Genomic DNA, 25,535 nt, shown 5'->3' with positions numbered 1-25,535 from the left:
TCCAGGGACTGACAGGTGAAGTCTTTGATGGCCCTGAGACTTCTTAACAGTTGGCAAGCTCAACTCAAGGCCTTGGAGAACATTGGAAGCAGGATACAGAAAGAAAAGTCCAGTCCTTTCAATCCAAGGAAAGCCTTTGTAGTGCACAAGACCCTGCTTTTCCCTGACCTGGCTCCAGACACACTCCAGGGGGGTGGAGACAGCATTGTGAGAGGCCAGGCACAGCCCTATTGAGGTCTCAATGATAAATCAGTGATAACTCCTCCTAACCCTCTAGGTCATGATGGCCCATCAGTCTGGCGATAGGCTATCAGTATATGCACGGCACACCTCCGCTCCCTTTGTGTGATGAATATGAAATTGTAAAGTTTTCCCTTGTTTAGGTGGACAGCTGGCTTGTGTCACACTATATCCTACTAGGCATAATAGTGGTATGTGTTATGATTTAAAAACAACATATTCATGCTATGGCTCTGCAAAGTCCAATAAAATGTAGTTAGCTGAATTATTTAGGGCTGTATTTTATATAAAATGTTGCCTGCAAATAAAATGCTGGGCGAATAAATTGGTGGCCAAAAAAAAGCTACGTTCAGCCTGTGATTAAGATGCTGCCCGAATAAGAAGGTAACTTCAGCCTGCGAGTAAGATGCTGGCCAAATAAGAAAATAGATAAGAAGCTAACTTTAGCCTTATATTTGAGTAGATGCTTCCTGTGGTGAACAGTGCACCCTCATTCAGTGAGGACTAGGACGAGTGGTACCAATGAGGGGGTAAAGAGTCATTTTCAATAGAACCAACACTGCTGGTCTTGAACAGTCTTCATATGTGTTCAGAAAACTATTTAGCACTCGGTTAACAGCATACATTATCAAAGATAATTGTCATTCCCAGTTATGTGTTTTTGATCTGTTTTACTTTCATTTTCTCTCAGGTGCCCATCAAGCTCCGTATTCATGTTTTGAACTGAACTTGAAAAATGTTTACTATGGCTACTGCTCATATTCAAAAGACAAATACATTGCTTGCAAACGCAAGTAAGTACGCAGCGTTATAGTGTTCATTTTGTCACTCAAAAAGTCTACTGATGTAAATAATGGACTGAATGTCAAAAAACAGATGAAGGCTGGTAAAAAATGCCATTGAAATATTGGCGTGTTTTTAAGTATTCACTCTAAAGATGATTGTCGAAGGAAAAGTCATTCTTGCAGGTAGTTTCATATTTATGTGGCATTATATGGACCATAAGGAGGTTTCACCAGCGGTGTAGTTGGGCTCACCTTTTGTGGATTCCACTCTAAGCCAATCTTCTCTTGACTTCACCAACTTCAAAGTCTTCCTACAGCAGCCTTGATTTTTTGTTCCTTCAATTTGAAGTTCCCCTTTCGCTAGGACTTCTCTCATTCTCATAAACCTATGCTTTGTTATTTCCCTCCACTGTTTTCTGTGGCTTTTGTCCATCATTTCCACTGAATTTCCTGTCCTTTATTCTCTCAGCTACTTAACATGAGCCTAGCACATGCAGGTTTGGTGTATTGCTTTGTATGAATGAGCGCCCAGCAGTGGCGGCTCCTCCGTTAAGCAGCAGTGAAAACATGAGAAAAATAAAATGATAATAAAAGAAGTTATTATCATTTTATTGTTCCTCTCTGAGCTGAGTCAAGGGCGGAGCTAGGTCATCCTGATGGACAGCAGCTGCAGCATGGAGGAGGAGTGGTGGGCACTGCTGCAAGTGCACATGTCAGTTTGGCCGCATTCTTAGGATGGTCAAACTGACATGCACATTTAGATCTGTCCACTGAGCTGTGCTGCACAGCTGGGTTGAGAACAGACACAGGCTCACAGGGCCTGACTGAGCATCAAACCAGCACGCTCAGACCAATTCTGGCGCTTCTCTCACGCTGGGTATTACCAGCATGAGAGCAGTATCTGGATTGGTATAGGGGAGTCTGAGAGTCTGTGCACAGACTTCTGGGAGTCGAGAGTAGCGGGCTCCAGGTGAGTAGTATTTTATTTTTTTCTTATTTGTCTCCTGTACGCTGCCTACTGAAATGCCCTTCGTGCTGCCTCACCACTTTTATTTAGTTTGGTGATGATGGAGTGAAGTGGAGCTCTTGCCTTCTAGGGGCAAAGGGAGATGATGTCCCTTTGTACAAAAGAAAACATGGGCTTTATTCGCTAGAAAGTATCCATATCTGACAGCTAGCACCTGTGGATGTAAATGACACTGTGGGGCCAATTCCGATCCGGGTCGGAAGGGCACCGAACGCGATCCGGACGGAAAAACTACGAGCCGTACGCGTGTTTTCCGGCCAACTCATACAGCTGTACGAGCGAGCAAGTACGATGCGAGCTACGTGAGATTCACCGACCGAGTCGTTTCCGACTCCGAACCGCTCCGTACGTCTCAGTCGAAAGCTAACCGTGGCGTGCAATGGATGCGATTTACAACCGGGCCAGTACAATGCACGCGTCGGACAGCCTGTGCGTCCGGCTCGCAAAAGCTCACGGAGTCGGACTTCGGGGGTCCGCGTCGGACCCCCTGACACCCGCAGGCCTACGACTCGGACACAGAGGGAGATCTATGGGTCTCCCCAACACAGGCATGTACTGTGCGGATGGCACCGACGCGTACCCACTGTAGGGGGCGCACTTGTTCGAGACGTACCCATTCAGTCAATGGGAGCGCATGTGCGCGTCGTACAACTGGCTCCCATTGACTTCTATGGGAGTCCGACCGAACCGAGTTCGACAGCATACGTGCACATCGTACTTGCTTGGTCGGACTGTAGGGGTCCGGCTCGGTCAGAAAACACTCCGGATCCGACTCGGTCGGAGTGCTTTTCGACCCGGATCGGAATCGACCCCTATGTGATGTCCTGGCGTCACAGTGAGAGTCAGAGGTCTGAATAATTGGATAGAGAAGACAAAGGAAGGCAGCATCCAGGGAATATCAAGGGGGAAGTGAGTGACAACTAGGGCTGCTAAGGCTGACCCCTTATCAGCAAGGTAAAAAAACAAATCAACCAGGACAGCACAACTTAGAGTGGTTCTGGGCCATAGGACATCCACTAAAATGAACTCTAAGCTCGGGTGAGAGCAATATGGGTGACTTCATTGTCACAATCTTTCCCCCAGTTCAAAGCACTGCTACTTAACATAGTTGTGTGGTGTGATGAAAAATGGGTTTCCAAGGCCTAAGAAGTTGGGATGAGCAGTATCTTTGCTTACGTGAATTATAACTTAGAAAAGCTAAATAAAAGTGTGCCCAAGTTGAGGGAATTTGGCAGTATAGAAGACTGAGCTGAGAATTAAAATCTAATGGGGCAGTGAACATCGAAATGAGGCTGAAGCATGACCAAGCTTTGATTGTCATTGAAGCATTGACCTGACAGAGGAAATAGTGCAGTAGGATGGGGAAGAATGAGTGCTCCTAATGAGCCAAGAGCAAAACACACGTCTGTATTCCCTCTCAAAGAAATAAATCCATGGCCACATCAAAGTCTTAAACAATAAGGAGCTACAGAGGGAAAACGACGAACAGGTCACCCTCCACTCAACATGCAGTATCAAATACACCAAGACCTGTTCATCAAAGGCACCGCTTTTGAGGATAATTATATAAGTGGAGGTAGGGGTTGCATAACTCTTTCTCTATATACACCCCTCACTTGCAGTCAGAGTTGGTGACCTCCCACTTTATTGCCTCTAAATTTCTAAAATATGTATTTTACAGATGACAGTCACTGAGCTATAATATCCCTATCAAACATAAAGGAGTGTAGCTGTGAATAATGTAGCAGAAACAGAGCACATCAATATATGTGTGAACTTAGAAACACGGTCAAGGTTTATCCATGATCATAGTGTTGTATATAGGGTATTATATTGGACTGTAGTTTTCAGTAAATCAGATACTTCACTCTCGGACACCAAAGTAAGGACTAGCCACTGCCAAAGTAACTAGTAAATGAATTTTAACACATGGCTTTATTCTATTCTATAAAATTGTTCAGTCCGATCTGGTCACTTTTCTCTTGGAAAATCCAACATGCTTCTTTGGTAGCCAGAACTCTCTCTATGTTCTGTGAGTCCCCCACCACTTTTTCCAGTACAACCCAAGTGAAAGAATGTTTCTGCTCATTGCAATGCTGTACTGACTTGGTGGTTAGTTTCCCTGCTCTGAAAGTACTGAGATGTTCCTGGACTCTAATTTTGATCTTCCTGGTTGTGAGCCCTATGTAGTGTAACCCACATTGGCATGTCAACTTATACACAACATTCATGGTGTTTCAATTACTGAATCGGGTCAAGTCCCAAGTTCTACCAGCACGGGCCTTGGGGGAACAAGAGTGGTTCTATGACACCCCACAGTCCTTGGTGCTGCAGTGCATTGAACTGGCACTCACTCGCAACTATTTCTGCTACAAAGATGATCTGTACCTGCAAACCACGGGGATACATTTTTGACCTGCCTGGATGCAAATGTGCCTGGGACAGGAGGAAGCTGTTTCCTCCACTGGGATTCAGTCCAGCTGCATTTCAGAGGCAGTGCAGCCTTTAAAGCTCACTGCCTTTATGTGCCAGTTCACTTGCCTGCTTGGGAGGGGGGACGTGTAACATCCTTCCTGCCCAAGTCTTTGTTCCTGACTCCGGGGACAAATCACACAGCCTGGCAGGAGGACAGATTCCTGTTTTGGTGGCAGCAGTTTCAGGAAAGTGCAGGCTGGTCATCCAGAACTCAGAGAAGCTGGGGCAACCTTTAGGTTGCCACCTTGGTGCTTGCCACTGCACTTGGTGCACAAAACCTGTGTTAGGGTTGAGAAGGCACATTGTTTTTTTAACTTTATTTATGCTTTTGTACACAAATAATCAATAGAGTAGCCATATTTGGACCAACATATCACGCATTGGAGGGTGAGAACATAATTGGGAAAGAAAATACATATCATTCAAGGTTGTGCATGGCAGTTGAGGCAAATGTCAGAGGAGTCAATCCAATAAACGCGAGATACAATGCATGGAGATACCAGAAAACCTCTGTGGATCGCATGTCATCTAAACAATACTCAAGTATGTATTCCTGCACTGCCTACGGGTCCCTCCAGCCAGTAATGTCTGTGTCCCAACCCTTCAATCTAGTCTTCCTCCGCTTCTACCCACCATGCCCCCTTCCCCTTCATCTGCAGCCTTGCGACTCAGGTATGCTTGATGCGGCCCCCATATATCTCATGGTCTGTTAAGTATTGGCATGAGGGCATTGTAATTGTCTGACTGTGTGTTACAATAAGGTAAGTCAGTGTACAACTCGGACAACGTCGGCATGGGACCTTTCATCCATCACAAAGTAACTCTCCTCTTCCCAAACAGAATACCAAGTGCCACCAGGCTCTGAGATGACCTCGGAACATCTCCATCATATCCCAGAAGAGCTACCAATGGGGTCTTGGGCATCGGTGTCTCCACCATATCTTGTAATAATGCACCACACCTCATACAACAATCATCTTCACGTAGCCCATGTCTATGTAACCGTGCCAGAGTGAAATATACCCTATTGAGGTATTTAAAGTGTATTAAGCAGTCTCATCCATTCTGTGAAATAGTCTTTGTAAACAAGCAACAATACGTCCACTGTTCCTCAGCTACCTCAATACCCAATTTGTCTTGCCACTCTTCACATGACTTTACCTCTACCGAGTGGCTCCTAACTCTTGCAAATGCATATAACATTGAGATACTGTGCTGAGGGGACCGAGTCTGCAGTAAATACAACAGGGCCATTTCCTGTTGTTCTGACATCTCATCCCCCAGCAGCGCACGCAGCGACTGGCACACTCAATAGTAATAATATTTGGTGAGCAGTGATATCTCTGGAGTTTTTGTGTGAATCTGTTCCCAAGTGGTGACCTCCCTTTCCGTGAACAGGTCCCCCATACAACATATGTTTAACACACACAATACCTGTATAATTGCCCTATCCAATCCCAATGGAAACCAGCCTATTGATATTTTCAAGGAATAAAGAAGTATAAACTTCTGAGCATCAGCAGTCTTACGTAGAAGATATAACAGGGGTTAAAATAAATAAGGACAATGGAAACATAAGATGCAAAGATATCCTGTGGTATTGTAGGTGGGGAAAAGTATCAGCAAAGTTGTTGAGATGCATCCTGTTTGGGGCTCCCGGATAAGGGCCCGGTGTATGTACCTTAAGCGTAGGTCGTCAGCGTCTCATCCCTGCATCCGGGTGCATCACAACGACTTTGTTGATCATTTTCCCCTCCTTCAATACCACAGGATATCTTCGCATCTTGCATTGAACCACAAATTTGAGAAATTTGGGAATTCCCCACTTTGGATTTCCACTGTCCTTATTTATTTTAAGCCCTAATGAAGTTCAATATCCATTGAACGAAACGCGTTGGCTGGCGCCTATATTTTTGATGTAATTGAAATAAAGGATTCCTTTACATAAAGTAATTGGTAAGTCTTTTGTCATTGGAAAAGGAAGTCTGGTGTTACGTAGAAGATATCTTGTGACTCTTACTGGGTCGATAATATGGAACATGGCAGTGGTCTGCTCTATATGTATCGCAAGAGAGTGAAAGGGCACACTTCATCCCTATCCAAATACAAATGTGGCAGTTCTCGTGGATCATGTATCCAGTAAAATGTGTGTACCTGCTGTGCTGCGCTATAGTATGTCTTAAGGTCTGGGGCATTAAGCCCTCCTGCTGAATAGGGTAATACCAATTTCTCCCATTGGACACAGGGTTGTCTACCAGCTTAATCTAATCCATAAGGTGTGAATATTGCGGAACAGCGCCTTCGGTAGTAGAATCAGTATGTTGACAAAAAAGAAAAATATATTGTGGTAGCACAAAGATTTTCAAAAGACCTTTTTGCCCCAGCATCAATAATGGCAGCCATATCCATCTTTCAATGACCTCCGTAAGTCACTGCACTGCATGCCCATATTTCTCCCGTATCACCACCTCCGGGTCAGTACGTACCTGGACCCCCAAGTAGTGCTCCGGGTCAGTAGTCCACGTTCAATTGTATTCCATCTGAATGGGTGCAGTATCAGCGGTGTGAGGGAATATAACTGTCTTATTCTAATTTATATGGAGGTTCGAGTGGCCGCCAAATCTTACCATCTCACGTAACATTGGTCAAAGGTTGTGGTGTAGGTCGCGTACATACAATAGTGTATTGTCTGCAAATGCAGATATTATCAATTTGGAATGTGGAAATCTAATGCCTTGGTGGGCATAGTATTCAAGCAAGGTGCAAGCTAATAGCTCCACTACCAAAGTGTACAGCAGCGGTTAGAGCGGGCAGCCCTACCTAGTACCTCTCGTGATCGCGATCTGAGTTGATAACAAACCATTCATGTGCACCCACGCCACTGGTTCCGCGTATAGCACTTGATAAAAACCTTGCAAATGCTCACACGCCTCAACACGGCCAACAAAAAATTTCACTCCACAGAATCAAATGCTTTTTCAGCATTTAAAAAAAACTGCTGCAGTGTGGACGCTCTTGTCCATACGGGGAATCGCACAAAACAGAGTACGTAAATTACTCATAAGCGAGCGACCAGGGACAAACCACGACTGCTCTGGGCCCACCAGCCGAGGAAGTAGAGGGGCCAGCCTATTCACGAAGATTTTAGCTAAGAGCTTCATATCGGTATTGAGCACAGACAACAGCCTGTATAAGGAGCACTGATCTGGTAGTTTACCTGGCTTTAGCAGAGTAATCAGCATGGCCTCATGCATAGTTAGAGGCATGATACCATCCCTGATTATCTTCTCAAAGAGATTAACGAGGTGCAAGACAAGACGGTCATAGTAGGCCTTGTAGAAGGCCACTGCAGGGCCATCAGAACTTGGTGCTTTATCGCTGGGTATGTCTTTTAGTGCAGGAGCATTCTCAGTTGGGTGGAGGGAGGCCATCAGCCACTCCCTGAATTTTTGGGACAGCCACTTCATTGCAATATGAGCCAAATAATCATTTGAAGTCTTCTGTGCACAGACTCCACGAGGTGTACAGTTTGCCGTGATAACTGCCAAACCTTTCCACAATCTGTGGTGCTGCACATACAGGTATCCCACTATAATCGTGTAACAGTAGTACATTGTTGCTTCCTCTACCAGGCCGAGTCAGGGCTGCCAACATGCCACTAGGCCTCTCACCTTCTCCATACACTGCCCAGTCACTAGGAGTGCTGCAGAGGGACTGAAATCAACAAGCATAAAGATACATTATGTACATTTCATGACCGGGCGAAGGCACACCCACAGTTGAATTTTCCAAGCAGATGCAGCTGGACAGTAAAATACAACAAAAAAAAAGTTTTGGTTCTTATATCTCACTCTTCCTAATACAACCCAAGGTCGTTTCACCCTACACCCACCACCAGACAAGTGGGAGAGGGCCTCTATCTAGTAAGAAAGGTATGCACTAATATGAACAGTCTATTCATTAGTGAAGCAAAACACAGCACTGCAGAAACAAAACATAACAGAGGTCTTTTTAAAAAAATAGCAAAGGATTAGTTTCAATCATAATTCAAAATGGCGCCTGAATAGAAAATGATGCCGCAAATGCTAACTTACATAGGACAATGGGCAAACATGAATATTTCTATTCACACAGACCCTCCTTTTAGCATGAGCTAAAACATTTTCTGACAGCAACAAGAAAAATATAAAACTAGGAAAACAGGAGACCATGACTAAAACCCCTTATGAGCATTCCATATTTTCAGTATCGGGAAAGGAGACTGGAAGGAGGGAAGAAGTCTCAAAAATGCCCTCATCTCTGTTCATGAGGTTGACTATTTCTTTTGCTTACTATAATTGCAGCATTGGTATCATGAATCGATATTTTCCTTTTGGGGTGAGAATGATGGTGCAATAAGAGCAACAGAAGGGGAGGCATTGAATAAGGGCACAACAAAGCACCAATATCCACTTTCCAATCCCTTGACATTCTCGAAGATGTCTAATATGTGTTTTTAGTAATATTCTTTTCCATATCTTTGATCCTGACTACAAACTAATCTCCCACTACTATGCATACACAACCAGCTCAGATGAAATCAACAGTGTACCTAGTCTGGTCTAAATATATTTGCGTACTTTCCAACTGAGTGGCGATGTCACGTAAAACTGCCACGGTACTATTAAATAATATATGTAACTTGCACCCAAAATATTCTCTAGCTTTCTCACCATGGGTCATAGAGGTGCCACCCAAAGTAAAAATGGAAGAAAGGATGTATCCAAAAGTGATCCCATTACTATAGTTATTGATCTCTATATCCGTCACTCCCTCGCAAAATTCCTTGGTCAAGGTCCTCTTAAATCAACGGATATTAGGCTTAGTGCATTTACAGGGAACACCTAAGGGCAACACCATCCCAAGAGCGACATCCTCTGTACCATTGTGAACGTTAGAATAAGTACCATTAGACATAAAGTAAAACCCCGGGTGTGCATAAATCGGTCTTTGGTAATCTACTGCAGTATATCTGGTGTTCATTCCAACGTATTCGGATCTTTGTCATTCACCAGGGGCATTGTATTTTTATACAGCACTATTCCAGAACAATTGATGTACAAAGAAGTGTCCATACTATTCATGATAGGGCAACAAGCAGGATAATAACCAGCCTCCCAGGTAACTATCAATTCCTTATAATGCTAATCCACCAGTGTGACATTCTGTTCTGCCATGTAGAAATTGTTGCAATAAATGTTGTTATAACACCCTGGATAACCCATCCCCAGTGGCTTTCTATAATAGAAACAGGAACCTGGAATGCCAAAACCAAAAACTCCCTTCACTTCTGTAAATTGAGGTGGACGAGTATAGGTATAATTTACAATTGATAACAGATATGCAGTCCATAAACTAGTAACAGATTCAGTGGGATAACAAGCTGTCCCTACTCCCAGGAATCTCTTGTTTGTTTCTAGAAACACATTACTCGGGTTGTCCTTTTCTTTCTTGTTGGAGGAATAACCTTACTCTTAGTGTGTAAAGGTACATCCTGACCATTTTCTAACACCCATGACACCCCACACAATATTATTAGCAACAACATCACAAAAGCAACACATATTATTCTCCTTTTGCGGGTCCTCACCATATTATGTTGGGCAACAAGATTCACTGGCTGCTCTTCCTCAGCAACCATTCTATCAAAGGCATACATAACGAATGATGAAAAGGGGGCAAAATGCAAAAGAAATATACAAGTTCCCAGTGTCCGTCAGAGCCTCACTGGTACAGGCTCCTATTGTCCATCCGTATGTGGGCACTCTTGAGCACCAGCACTGGAGCTTGCTCTGTCCAAAGCTCGTATCCCATGTCGATCAGGATGGTATCCCGTCAGGGTATACTTTGATCTTCCCTGTCTAATGTTCAAACAACTAAAATGAAGTATGCAGAAATCCCTCACCAATCTCAACTAATTCCGTTGGTACTATAATTTAGTACAACCTATCTTATACAGTCCATCCCTAATCTTTCTTCTCCTTAGATGCAATTTCCCTCAGCTGAGGGTGCAAATTGTACCTGGTAGCCCCAGGCACTGTGTGATCAGTGAACAAATGCTCTTGGATAGCTTGTATTTCCTGAGGAACAGACTCGTTCAACACATCTGCATTCTCCTTGTCCATCTGCGTCCATGTTAGCTGGGCATCACTGTATGGGACAAACTGAGGCACATGCTTGCACTCTGAGTCCCCGATGCCGTCCATAACCCACTGATCATAGGGTAGAGGTAAAGGAATCCTCTGACAGTTGTTTGCATGAACCCAGTTCTTACGGCCAGGAACCTTCACAGCAGTACGTGTCACCAATAGAACCTGCTCAGGCCCCTTCCTGCGCGCCTCCAAACTTTTCTTCTTCTGAAAGTTCCACAACAGAATGTCATCACAGGGGTGGGTATTGTGGCTGGGTCCCTCTGGTGTAGAAAGTAGGGGCTCTTGCACCTGTTGGTGAATAGAACATAAATTCTCAGTTAACTGGCCAAAATAATCAAGCAATACAGGGTACTCTACATCAAAAAATTTACGAGGACGCCCCAGACATTTGCCGCGCACCCAAACACGACTTCGTAAGGAGACAATCCTGAGCTGTTTTTCTTGTCGACAAAAGAGCTAACGATAAAGCATCTGGCCACTTTAACCCTGTAGTCTCTTGTATTTTTGCCAGTTTCAGTTTGAGAGTACCATTGTACTTCTCAACCAAACCCGCTGACTGTGGATGATTAGCAGCATGGAATTTCTGCTTCACTAGAAGACCTTCCCAAATCAATGGAATCACTTTTGCATTAAAATGACTTCCATTGTCACTCTAGATAACTCGGGGCAAGCTGTGTTATCCTTAGTGGGATAAGCCTCAACCCATTTACTGAATGCACATACAACCACCAGAACATATTTCAGATTAATGTATCTCTCAAATTCAAGATAGTCCATTTGAAGGACTTCAAAAGGAAAAGTGGGTGATACGAAACTACCAGGTGGTGTACGGATGCCCTTCCCAGGATTATTCATCATGCAAACAATTCAATATTTTACCAAATGCATGGCTGTCTTGGAGATATTGTCATTCTGCCATAGAGGGTCTAACAATTCGCAAATGCCTTTGGCACTGGTATGAGCCATAGTCAGCACAGGGAGAACATATGCATCTGGCAACATCCATCTCTGCTTCCTTGATTTATCATTCCAACATCCTTCCTTCTTTAACTGTGCTTTCCTGCCATTCCGCTAATTCTTCCATTGTGGCTTCACTTTCTATCTCTTTTACACTTTCAAGGGCATTCTCAAACATTACAACTTCAGGGACTCACCTAGCTGGACCTGCTAGAAACACACGTTTTATCTTTGTTCGGGCCGTTTCCTTAGCTTTTCTGGTCTGCAAAAGCATTTAGTCTACCCACGTCATCAGTAACCTTCCTGTGGGCACTACACTTAATTTTAGTAAATTTCTTGGGAGCGTTAAAGTGGACAAAAGCCTCAATATGAGGTGCCTATGTTGAATCTTGGTGTCATGAGAAATAAGGAACGCTCTCTCTCTGCTCAGAGTCGGACAAAATTATGCGCGACCCCGAAGGCATACTGGCTGTCAATATAGATGTTGACAACCAGCCCCCGGCTCAATTTGCAAGCTCAAATAGGAGCAGCGAGCTCAGCAGCTTGAGCCGACTGATTGGGGACCCATGTTGTCTCTACCACCGTGCCCAATGCAGTGACAACGTAAGCTGCACTTGTAGTGCCATCTGGTAATTTAAAACAAGAGCCATCAACAAATAGTTCTCCTTAGGGGTCAGATAAGGGAACATCAGTCAGGTCTACCTGTCCCTTCGTCTCATCATCTGTCCAGTAGATACAGTCATTCTTATCAACTGCATCATTCTTAGAAGGGAGGAGTAGTAACGTGGCTGGATCTCTGAATCCAGCCACGTTACTACTCCTCCCTTCTAGCACGTCTTTTAATCGTAATGTGTTTAGAAAACATTGTCAATTCATAGCAAGTAAGACGTGCACTGGTGAGGTGCTGTGTCTTTGTCTTATTGAAAAGTGTATCCACAGCATGGGCTACCATAACTGTGAGGTCAGTATTAAGCTCGAGTCCAGCTGATTGTCTGATTGAAGTGGCCACAACGTGACCGCTCTTAGACGACTCGTGAGGGCCCTCATGAAAAAATCAATCACAGCAGAGAAATAAGCACACAGTCATTGCTTATCCCCAAATTTTTGTGTTAGGACAGAAAGCGCGCAACCAGCCATCTCATGGACATGAAGCACAAACGGCTTGCCATAGTTAGGTGTACCAAGCACTAGAGCCGAACAAAGCGCAGTTTTCAATTGCTCAAAAGACTGCTGACATTCGGGCGTCCAAGGCAAAGGCTCATGCACTTCTTTCATTGTTAATGCAAGCAAAGGTTTGATTTGTAATGAGTAGTTTGGGATCCACTGGTGACAGAAGGAAGTAATACCTACAAAAGTGCGTACATCTTTTTGAGTTTGTGGAATAGGCATTTTAACAATGGTGCTGATGCACTCAGGGGTCAACCTCCCACCCTCCTCCGACAGTAGGTGACCTGAGTAGATGACCTCCTGTCAACAATACAGAAATTTAGAAATGGAAACCTTATTCCCATGATGGGCCAAATGCAACAAAAATTTAACAGTACTATCTCTACAACCCTGTTCCGTATCAGAAGCTATGAGGAGATCATCAACATACTGCACCAATACATTACCTGAGAGAAGCGACAAGGGATCCAACTGACCTTTTAATGCTTGACTGAGGGCACTAGGACTCTCTGTATAGACTGGTAGGAGCGTGACATAATCTAAAGCTCCCACCAGCCAGTGTGAACCCAAACAAATATCAACTGTCTGGGTGGATAGGATTACTAAAGAAAGCATTATTCAAATCAAGAGCAGAGAAAAATTTAGCGGTAGAAGGAATCATTGTCAAAAGCGCAGTAATATCAGGAACCACAGGGAACTGTGGAACCAGTATTTTATTAACCTCACGCAGATCAGTCACAAAACTATAAACATTATCAGCATCCTCAGAGGAGCCTGAGGGTGCGCTTTTAAGAATTGGAAGAATAGGACTATTACAAATATTGCCAGATGTTTACTCAACTACTCCCTTTTCTATCAAATCTTGAATAACTTGAAGAAGAACCCGTTCTCCTGTCTGTGGTATCATATAATGAGAAATATGAGGGAAAACAACATTCTCTTTGACTCGTATAGAAACTGGGGGTATATGCAACAGTCCTATGTCTGTCTCACCTGTAGCTCATTGAATGGGTGGGACATCATCAAATTCAGCCGGAAGGGGTGCATCCTGAGAAAAACACTGTTTAGTACTCACATCCGGACCCATGGTGATATAGACGCCCACAGGAGAGCAATGGATTGTAGCATAAAACTTCTTCAACAAATCCGAACCCATCAGATTCTCACCACAGTTGGATGTCAACAAAAACGGAGACTCCACAGTAAAAAAAACAACAGTCAATTCAAGGGGGCGGGAAATGGGGCTTACAACCGGTACACCTTAAAAACCTACTGAAACATTATTGTGGCCAGACAGGGCTGCCCCAGGGTCCATATGTCGAGAAACAAAACTCTTCATTGCACCTGTGTCCACCAAAAATTCCTTAGTCAAGCCTTGCAAATCCGCTGTGACATAAGGACCATGCTGATCTACAGGTATCTAAACTGGTCCCCTTCTCTGTCCCTGGCTGTCCTAGCTTTGGACATACCTGTCACCTCATCCATATCGTAATCATCATGATGATACTGGCCATTTTGAGGGTCATCAAAGTAATTATTATCGACCCTGTGAGACCATAACATTCTGAGCTCTCTCCGTCCCTTGACCTCTCCCACCAGAACCACATCCTCTAGGGGCTGCAACCTTCTGTAAAAGCACAGGGCACTGGCTATGCCAATGACCCTCCTCCTTACAATAGGCACACTGATTTGGACCTAAAGGGGTCATCGAAGGCTGTCTACTTATACGTGGAAGCTGTCTGGAAGAACAACGCCGTCTCCTACTATTTCACCTAAACGCTTGCTGTACAACACCTTTGTCTTTAAATCTTTGTGTTTCTTATCAGTCCTATCCTTTACCTCCTGAGCTCGATGTTCATAGTACTGAGCTATATTCAAAATAACAGAGGGGGAAGAGGTGGACCAAGTACTCTCAGACGCCTGCAAACAACTCACAATTTCAGTAAGAAGATTGGAAACAAATCTGTTGACAAACAACCAAACTCCACCTTCAATAGACATATCCTGCCCACTATAGTCCAAAAACGTATCTTCAAACCGAGTAAAAAAATCAGACACACTTTGATCCTTTTTCTGTCAACAAGCCGTCAATTTATCCAAATTTACCTTCTTGGGCGCATCAAGGGACTGCATATATGTAATAATGCGCCCTAGCAAAGCAAGAATCTAGGCTCGGAGCTTATCACCTGGTCTCCTTTCCTGATCCCATCCCTTAATCACATCCCATGTACCACCCAACTTCGCGATTTGGTCTTGAGTATGAACTTGTCTCCAAAAATCAACCGGAACGAGAAGACTAAAGAACATTTCAATATCAGCAAGAGTCATTACAGTAGAAGAGGCAGCCTCTGTCAATTTTTTATAATAAGCGGTAGGATTCTTCCTAAGATCAGGTAAATGATCCTTAACCCCTTCGCCGCGGGGGCAATTCCTCCACGGCGCGGGGGGGCGGCGCGCGGCACCGCGGTGCTCGTGACGAGCCCAGCTCGTCATGAGGCACAGTGGAGCTGTGCTCATGATGAGCTGAGCTCGTCATGACTCCGCCCACTGATTGATTCTCCCGCACAGGCGGGGAATCAATCGCACGTGGGCGGAGCACGGCCGTTATGACGAGCCCAGCTCGTCATGAGCAGAGCTCCACTGTGCCTCATGACGAGCTGGTCTCGTCATGAGCATGCAAGAGGTTAAGGGCTAGAACCTCACTTCTTTTCCAAGGAGTATAAACCCTGAAAACGGGCCACCTCAGCCGGTCTATTAACATTACCATGCTGATCTGTAATTTCAGGTATTTCTGGTTGATGTATATGATGGACCTCCCGCATCAGGAAGTGAGATACCTGAGTAGGGCTCCTCTCATGTAATTTATCCCTGTGAGCAACTAATGTTGTAACATTCCCAAATACTTGGCATGGCTCCAAGTCACTTGCGTACACACGATCTCTAATATCAAATAACATTCGACGCGCTTCTGTCCTAATGTGTTGTTGCCAGAGACTAATCACTGTAGCAACCATATGCTTAAGGGCATGCTGCTGTATAAAAGGTTTAAAATCTCGCATGACTTCCCAAACATCCTCCACACTATAGATCGCATTACAAGCCCACAGCGCATTCCGGTCAGCTATTACTTCTTCCTCCACACTAGATCGCATTAACGTGCCTATTCGCTCTTCAAATTTCATCGAATCTCTATCCTCAAATCTGCGCACTGGTGTCTCAACATTCAAAGGTGTCAGAGGATGAAAAACCAAGGAAGGAGAAACAACAGAATTGACAGGTACAATCTTCGCTGGCGCTTGCACCTGAGGAGAGAGAGCAGAGGCTGCAGGAGTTGAGACATTAGATGTGCTGAGATTCACAGTTGCGAAAGATGGTGACGACAAAGAAGGAGCGGGGGTGCTGTAGCTAAAGCTGTTGAAACAACAAGCATAGATACCGGACCAACCGAAGCAGATGTAACAGGCAGCTGTGGCTGTAAGGAAACAGCGGGATATATCCTCTGCGGGGCATATGGAGGCGGGGTCGAGTATCTAGCAACTCCTCTACAAAGGTTTCGTCTTCTTCTATGATCAAATAAGACTTATCAATATGCAACCGAAATCTCCGATCTTCACATTCAATTCCAGACTCTTGCTTTTCTCTATCATATGCCACAGCTTTATGGGTCAGTGCTTGCTCTTTTCCTTTCTGTGCATCTCTCTCCATCTTTAACCGTCTCTGTCTGTCCTCCTTCTGCCAAGTTCTGAGGGAGTCAAACATGGACTGTCTGCTTATTTTCTTAAATAATTGCTCATCTTCATCAAAAGTGCCCGTCAACAGTCTGTGCAACTTGGCATTGTCCCTAGTATATTTGTGCCATAGTGTACTAAACATAATAGGGCAAAGACCATGCTTCACATACATATCAAAATTGGGGCTGCTTTTAGGAGGCACCGGTTGAGCTTCTTACAATCGAGCATCTGCAGAACAACAACGGCAACACGAGTACAAGTGTAGGCATTTCAAAAGGTAAAACAAATTTGTTATTTTTACGTAGCAAAGTAGTTGAAAATACTTTTATCAAAAATGGTCCTCAGACCGTACCAAAATCAATCCCCAATGGTACCATATCCACAAAGAACCAAAACAAACTCACCTGATATGAGTAGCACAAACAGACCAATTCTCTACTGCCGACTCTTCAGTCCAAACGGTCAGATCCAAGGGTTTCGCCATTCAGGACTCTAGTCGGGATGACCACTGGGCGAGGCACCATCCGGCAGGACAGAAGGGGCAGCTGTGAGTAAATAATACTCCTCGTGCAGGGATCCCTGAGCCGTCAGTCTGACCCAACGATGTCCTCAGCCTCCCTTCCGTCTGAGGAAATGGGATGGATCAATCACCCATAGGAGTCCCAGTTCGGGCGCCAACTGAAGGAAGTGGCCCAATTAGGGTCACCTGGGTCACTAATAACCACCTATCAGCCTTCCATACTAAATTAAGAGTGGGTCAGACAGTAGAGAATACAAACCAATAACTGTTTATTCATATACACTCAGAGCGGGGCCCAGTCTGCCCAGTCGCTGGGAGTGCTGCAGAGGGACTGAAATCAACAAGCATAAAGATTAATTAAGTATGTTTCATGACTGGGTGAAGATACGCCCACAGTGGAATTTTCCAAGCAGATGCAGCTTGACAGTGAAATACAAAAAAAAAGGTTTTGGTTCTCATATCTCACACTACCTAATACAACCCAAGGTTGTTTCACCCTGCACCCGCCACCAGACAAGTGGGAGAGGGCCTCTATCTAGTAGGAAAGGTATGCACTAATATGAACAGTCTATTCATTAGTGAAGCAAAACCCAACACTGCAGAAACGAAACCTAACAGAGGCCTTTTCTCAGAAATAGCAAAGGGTTGGTTTTGATCATAATTCAAAATGGCACCTGAATAGAAAACGGTGCTGCGAATGCTAACTTAAATAGGGCAATGCGCAATGTCCCTAGATGTGTTATCTCAGTCTATTCCAGTTTGTTGTATTCATTCAACTTTTCCCTAAGTTGCGCGCTCCAGCAAAGTCAACTCCTTCTCCAGTTTCTGCAAGTGATCTCTTATGGATCTGAGCACACCTGAATGCATTGAAATAGATATAGGCCTTAAATGCCTCCAAAATGATGGCCATCCAGGACACACTCTCCATATTATTGGGGAAATAGTCATCTATTGAATGCGCAATCTCCTCACTGAACACTGTGTCTAATAACGAATATTGTCGGAAAAAAACAGGTAAAAGCCCTCAACTGCATATCCCCAACTGTTAACGTCAGTCGTATGGGTGAGTGATCTGAGTATGTACGAGGTACATGCTCACATTGGCGTATAAAGGGCAATAAGTCACGCTGGGCCAACTAGTAGTGTATACAAGTATGAATGTCATAAACAGACAAGTAATGAGTGTACTTCCTGACCAACAGGGAGCAAAAACGCTCAACGTCTACCAAACCATCTTCCTCAGCTATTGCAGCTATAGCTCTGGCTGCTGTCAATGGTATTCTGAGAGGGGGGGGCTAGATCGGGCCAGTTCAGGAGACTATACGTAATTAAAATCCCCACCCCAGAGTTGTGGTACATTTCCATAGGTAGCAAGCTTACTATGTTTGGAGCAGTAAAACTGTGCATCTTCGTAGTTACGACCGAAAAAGCCTACCAAAAGCTCATAAAACTAATCTTTGCAGCAGAGTACCACTACATATCTTCCCCCTGGGTCGACACACACTTCATGAATTTGTATACCTGACACATGATGCACCAACACCAGGACCCCTCAAGCATGCGTCGTGAACTCCGCAGCATGCCTATTCCTCTCATTCTGCATTGAGGAAGCAAGCCAATGTGTAGTGCTAAGCGCCTCTCCCATAAAATAGCTATGTCTATGTGATTTTGCTGTAAATACAGCACTACCATACGTATTTTGCGATTATCATTCAACCCCTTGACATTCCAGGACAAAAAACACAGCGAGGCACCACCTGTAACTGGTGGCACCATTGGATTGGTCTCTTCACTCATTATACAACTTTTCCATTAATGGATCAATGATGTTACTCAACATTCCCCAGCAAACTCCCTCCTGGCCACATAGCAAAGACAATTATGCATAGAAAATTCCCCTACCCCTCGCCCAAGCCATGTCCCCCAATGTATGACACAGCATATTGTTTCCCACCCACACATTCTCCCCCTTTCAAACAAGGATTCCCTCCGAAACTGTGTGGGACACACATGAGGGCGGTGATTACCCGTAAGCTATTCTCCAGCACAGAGTACAGAAAACCAGCAGATAATCATACCACATTCACAGTGAACATTTACGTCATATAACTATGGCCCCTGAGGACCACATGAAAGTGGGTGAAAGCAGAACTGTTAGCTAGTGTGTGCCACATACATCTTACCCAGTGTGCCACATAAAATGACATGTATCAGGTGTGAGTTGACGATATACCTTCCCCCCCACCTCTCCGAACCACTCAGCAAGGTCCCATAGTACAGTCCACATTACCTTTGCTGGATTGGTATAGGGGAGTCTGAGAGTCTGTGCACAGACTTCTGGGAGTCGAGAGTAGCGGGCTCCAGGTGAGTAGTATTTTATTTTTTTCTTATTTGTCTCCTGTACGCTGCCTACTGAAATGCCCTTCGTGCTGCCTCACCACTTTTATTTAGTTTGGTGATGATGGAGTGAAGTGGAGCTCTTGCCTTCTAGGGGCAAAGGGAGATGATGTCCCTTTGTACAAAAGAAAACATGGGCTTTATTCGCTAGAAAGTATCCATATCTGACAGCTAGCACCTGTGGATGTAAATGACACTGTGGGGCCAATTCCGATCCGGGTCGGAAGGGCACCGAACGCGATCCGGACGGAAAAACTACGAGCCGTACGCGTGTTTTCCGGCCAACTCATACAGCTGTACGAGCGAGCAAGTACGATGCGAGCTACGTGAGATTCACCGACCGAGTCGTTTCCGACTCCGAACCGCTCCGTACGTCTCAGTCGGAAGCTAACCGTGGCGTGCAATGGATGCGATTTACAACCGGGCCAGTACAATGCACGCGTCGGACAGCCTGTGCGTCCGGCTCGCAAAAGCTCACGGAGTCGGACTTCGGGGGTCCGCGTCGGACCCCCTGACACCCGCAGGCCTACGACTCGGACACAGAGGGAGATCTATGGGTCTCCCCAACACAGGCATGTACTGTGCGGATGGCACCGACGCGTACCCACTGTAGGGGGCGCACTTGTTCGAGACGTACCCATTCAGTCAATGGGAGCGCATGTGCGCGTCGTACAACTGGCTCCCATTGACTTCTATGGGAGTCCGACCGAACCGAGTTCGACAGCATACGTGCACATCGTACTTGCTTGGTCGGACTGTAGGGGTCCGGCTCGGTCAGAAAACACTCCGGATCCGACTCGGTCGGAGTGCTTTTCGACCCGGATCGGAATCGACCCCTATGTGATGTCCTGGCGTCACAGTGAGAGTCAGAGGTCTGAATAATTGGATAGAGAAGACAAAGGAAGGCAGCATCCAGGGAATATCAAGGGGGAAGTGAGTGACAACTAGGGCTGCTAAGGCTGACCCCTTATCAGCAAGGTAAAAAAACAAATCAACCAGGACAGCACAACTTAGAGTGGTTCTGGGCCATAGGACATCCACTAAAATGAACTCTAAGCTCGGGTGAGAGCAATATGGGTGACTTCATTGTCACAATCTTTCCCCCAGTTCAAAGCACTGCTACTTAACATAGTTGTGTGGTGTGATGAAAAATGGGTTTCCAAGGCCTAAGAAGTTGGGATGAGCAGTATCTTTGCTTACGTGAATTATAACTTAGAAAAGCTAAATAAAAGTGTGCCCAAGTTGAGGGAATTTGGCAGTATAGAAGACTGAGCTGAGAATTAAAATCTAATGGGGCAGTGAACATCGAAATGAGGCTGAAGCATGACCAAGCTTTGATTGTCATTGAAGCATTGACCTGACAGAGGAAATAGTGCAGTAGGATGGGGAAGAATGAGTGCTCCTAATGAGCCAAGAGCAAAACACACGTCTGTATTCCCTCTCAAAGAAATAAATCCATGGCCACATCAAAGTCTTAAACAATAAGGAGCTACAGAGGGAAAACGACGAACAGGTCACCCTCCACTCAACATGCAGTATCAAATACACCAAGACCTGTTCATCAAAGGCACCGCTTTTGAGGATAATTATATAAGTGGAGGTAGGGGTTGCATAACTCTTTCTCTATATACACCCCTCACTTGCAGTCAGAGTTGGTGACCTCCCACTTTATTGCCTCTAAATTTCTAAAATATGTATTTTACAGATGACAGTCACTGAGCTATAATATCCCTATCAAACATAAAGGAGTGTAGCTGTGAATAATGTAGCAGAAACAGAGCACATCAATATATGTGTGAACTTAGAAACACGGTCAAGGTTTATCCATGATCATAGTGTTGTATATAGGGTATTATATTGGACTGTAGTTTTCAGTAAATCAGATACTTCACTCTCGGACACCAAAGTAAGGACTAGCCACTGCCAAAGTAACTAGTAAATGAATTTTAACACATGGCTTTATTCTATTCTATAAAATTGTTCAGTCCGATCTGGTCACTTTTCTCTTGGAAAATCCAACATGCTTCTTTGGTAGCCAGAACTCTCTCTATGTTCTGTGAGTCCCCCACCACTTTTTCCAGTACAACCCAAGTGAAAGAATGTTTCTGCTCATTGCAATGCTGTACTGACTTGGTGGTTAGTTTCCCTGCTCTGAAAGTACTGAGATGTTCCTGGACTCTAATTTTGATCTTCCTGGTTGTGAGCCCTATGTAGTGTAACCCACATTGGCATGTCAACTTATACACAACATTCATGGTGTTTCAATTACTGAATCGGGTCAAGTCCCAAGTTCTACCAGCACGGGCCTTGGGGGAACAAGAGTGGTTCTATGACACCCCACAGTCCTTGGTGCTGCAGTGCATTGAACTGGCACTCACTCGCAACTATTTCTGCTACAAAGATGATCTGTACCTGCAAACCACGGGGATACATTTTTGACCTGCCTGGATGCAAATGTGCCTGGGACAGGAGGAAGCTGTTTCCTCCACTGGGATTCAGTCCAGCTGCATTTCAGAGGCAGTGCAGCCTTTAAAGCTCACTGCCTTTATGTGCCAGTTCACTTGCCTGCTTGGGAGGGGGGACGTGTAACATCCTTCCTGCCCAAGTCTTTGTTCCTGACTCCGGGGACAAATCACACAGCCTGGCAGGAGGACAGATTCCTGTTTTGGTGGCAGCAGTTTCAGGAAAGTGCAGGCTGGTCATCCAGAACTCAGAGAAGCTGGGGCAACCTTTAGGTTGCCACCTTGGTGCTTGCCACTGCACTTGGTGCACAAAACCTGTGTTAGGGTTGAGAAGGCACATTGTTTTTTTAACTTTATTTATGCTTTTGTACACAAATAATCAATAGAGTAGCCATATTTGGACCAACATATCACGCATTGGAGGGTGAGAACATAATTGGGAAAGAAAATACATATCATTCAAGGTTGTGCATGGCAGTTGAGGCAAATGTCAGAGGAGTCAATCCAATAAACGCGAGATACAATGCATGGAGATACCAGAAAACCTCTGTGGATCGCATGTCATCTAAACAATACTCAAGTAAGTATTCCTGCACTGCCTACGGGTCCCTCCAGCCAGTAATGTCTGTGTCCCAACCCTTCAATCTAGTCTTCCTCCGCTTCTACCCACCATGCCCCCTTCCCCTTCATCTGCAGCCTTGCGACTCAGGTATGCTTGATGCGGCCCCCATATATCTCATGGTCTGTTAAGTATTGGCATGAGGGCATTGTAATTGTCTGACTGTGTGTTACAATAAGGTAAGTCAGTGTACAACTCGGACAACGTCGGCATGGGACCTTTCATCCATCACAAAGTAACTCTCCTCTTCCCAAACAGAATACCAAGTGCCACCAGGCTCTGAGATGACCTCGGAACATCTCCATCATATCCCAGAAGAGCTACCAATGGGGTCTTGGGCATCGGTGTCTCCACCATATCTTGTAATAATGCACCACACCTCATACAACAATCATCTTCACGTAGCCCATGTCTATGTAACCGTGCCAGAGTGAAATATACCCTATTGAGGTATTTAAAGTGTATTAAGCAGTCTCATCCATTCTGTGAAATAGTCTTTGTAAACAAGCAACAATACGTCCACTGTTCCTCAGCTACCTCAATACCCAATTTGTCTTGCCACTCTTCACATGACTTTACCTCTACCGAGTGGCTCCTAACTCTTGCAAATGCATATAACATTGAGATACTGTGCTGAGGGGACCGAGTCTGCAGTAAATACAACAGGGCCATTTCCTGTTGTTCTGACATCTCATCCCCCAGCAGCGCACGCAGCGACTGGCACACTCAATAGTAATAATATTTGGTGAGCAGTGATATCTCTGGAGTTTTTGTGTGAATCTGTTCCCAAGTGGTGACCTCCCTTTCCGTGAACAGGTCCCCCATACAACATATGTTTAACACACACAATACCTGTATAATTGCCCTATCCAATCCCAATGGAAACCAGCCTATTGATATTTTCAAGGAATAAAGAAGTATAAACTTCTGAGCATCAGCAGTCTTACGTAGAAGATATAACAGGGGTTAAAATAAATAAGGACAATGGAAACATAAGATGCAAAGATATCCTGTGGTATTGTAGGTGGGGAAAAGTATCAGCAAAGTTGTTGAGATGCATCCTGTTTGGGGCTCCCGGATAAGGGCCCGGTGTATGTACCTTAAGCGTAGGTCGTCAGCGTCTCATCCCTGCATCCGGGTGCATCACAACGACTTTGTTGATCATTTTCCCCTCCTTCAATACCACAGGATATCTTCGCATCTTGCATTGAACCACAAATTTGAGAAATTTGGGAATTCCCCACTTTGGATTTCCACTGTCCTTATTTATTTTAAGCCCTAATGAAGTTCAATATCCATTGAACGAAACGCGTTGGCTGGCGCCTATATTTTTGATGTAATTGAAATAAAGGATTCCTTTACATAAAGTAATTGGTAAGTCTTTTGTCATTGGAAAAGGAAGTCTGGTGTTACGTAGAAGATATCTTGTGACTCTTACTGGGTCGATAATATGGAACATGGCAGTGGTCTGCTCTATATGTATCGCAAGAGAGTGAAAGGGCACACTTCATCCCTATCCAAATACAAATGTGGCAGTTCTCGTGGATCATGTATCCAGTAAAATGTGTGTACCTGCTGTGCTGCGCTATAGTATGTCTTAAGGTCTGGGGCATTAAGCCCTCCTGCTGAATAGGGTAATACCAATTTCTCCCATTGGACACAGGGTTGTCTACCAGCTTAATCTAATCCATAAGGTGTGAATATTGCGGAACAGCGCCTTCGGTAGTAGAATCAGTATGTTGACAAAAAAGAAAAATATATTGTGGTAGCACAAAGATTTTCAAAAGACCTTTTTGCCCCAGCATCAATAATGGCAGCCATATCCATCTTTCAATGACCTCCGTAAGTCACTGCACTGCATGCCCATATTTCTCCCGTATCACCACCTCCGGGTCAGTACGTACCTGGACCCCCAAGTAGTGCTCCGGGTCAGTAGTCCACGTTCAATTGTATTCCATCTGAATGGGTGCAGTATCAGCGGTGTGAGGGAATATAACTGTCTTATTCTAATTTATATGGAGGTTCGAGTGGCCGCCAAATCTTACCATCTCACGTAACATTGGTCAAAGGTTGTGGTGTAGGTCGCGTACATACAATAGTGTATTGTCTGCAAATGCAGATATTATCAATTTGGAATGTGGAAATCTAATGCCTTGGTGGGCATAGTATTCAAGCAAGGTGCAAGCTAATAGCTCCACTACCAAAGTGTACAGCAGCGGTTAGAGCGGGCAGCCCTACCTAGTACCTCTCGTGATCGCGATCTGAGTTGATAACAAACCATTCATGTGCACCCACGCCACTGGTTCCGCGTATAGCACTTGATAAAAACCTTGCAAATGCTCACACGCCTCAACACGGCCAACAAAAAATTTCACTCCACAGAATCAAATGCTTTTTCAGCATTTAAAAAAAACTGCTGCAGTGTGGACGCTCTTGTCCATACGGGGAATCGCACAAAACAGAGTACGTAAATTACTCATAAGCGAGCGACCAGGGACAAACCACGACTGCTCTGGGCCCACCAGCCGAGGAAGTAGAGGGGCCAGCCTATTCACGAAGATTTTAGCTAAGAGCTTCATATCGGTATTGAGCACAGACAACAGCCTGTATAAGGAGCACTGATCTGGTAGTTTACCTGGCTTTAGCAGAGTAATCAGCATGGCCTCATGCATAGTTAGAGGCATGATACCATCCCTGATTATCTTCTCAAAGAGATTAACGAGGTGCAAGACAAGACGGTCATAGTAGGCCTTGTAGAAGGCCACTGCAGGGCCATCAGAACTTGGTGCTTTATCGCTGGGTATGTCTTTTAGTGCAGGAGCATTCTCAGTTGGGTGGAGGGAGGCCATCAGCCACTCCCTGAATTTTTGGGACAGCCACTTCATTGCAATATGAGCCAAATAATCATTTGAAGTCTTCTGTGCACAGACTCCACGAGGTGTACAGTTTGCCGTGATAACTGCC

The 25,535-nt window shown here is 44.8% G+C and overlaps 1 protein-coding gene across 1 annotated transcript in view; it reads left to right on the top strand.

Moving 5' to 3' along the window:
- The window catches only part of LOC146784501 (zinc metalloproteinase-disintegrin-like VLAIP-B), a 3,966,015-nt gene that overhangs the window by 3,114,606 nt on the left and 825,874 nt on the right, over window positions 1-25,535 (top strand). Inside the window, exon 15 of the mRNA XM_085632966.1 lies at window positions 932-1,034. Coding sequence (XP_085489092.1) covers window positions 932-1,034 — 103 coding nt within the window. The remainder of the gene's footprint in view (window positions 1-931; window positions 1,035-25,535) is intronic.

The sequence above is a fragment of the Triturus cristatus genome, chromosome 11, assembly GCF_964204655.1.
Source record: "Triturus cristatus chromosome 11, aTriCri1.1, whole genome shotgun sequence".
Classification (NCBI taxonomy): domain Eukaryota; kingdom Metazoa; phylum Chordata; class Amphibia; order Caudata; family Salamandridae; genus Triturus; species Triturus cristatus.
Note: the sequence above shows the minus strand (reverse complement) of the source record. Positions and strands in the feature narration are given on the sequence as shown.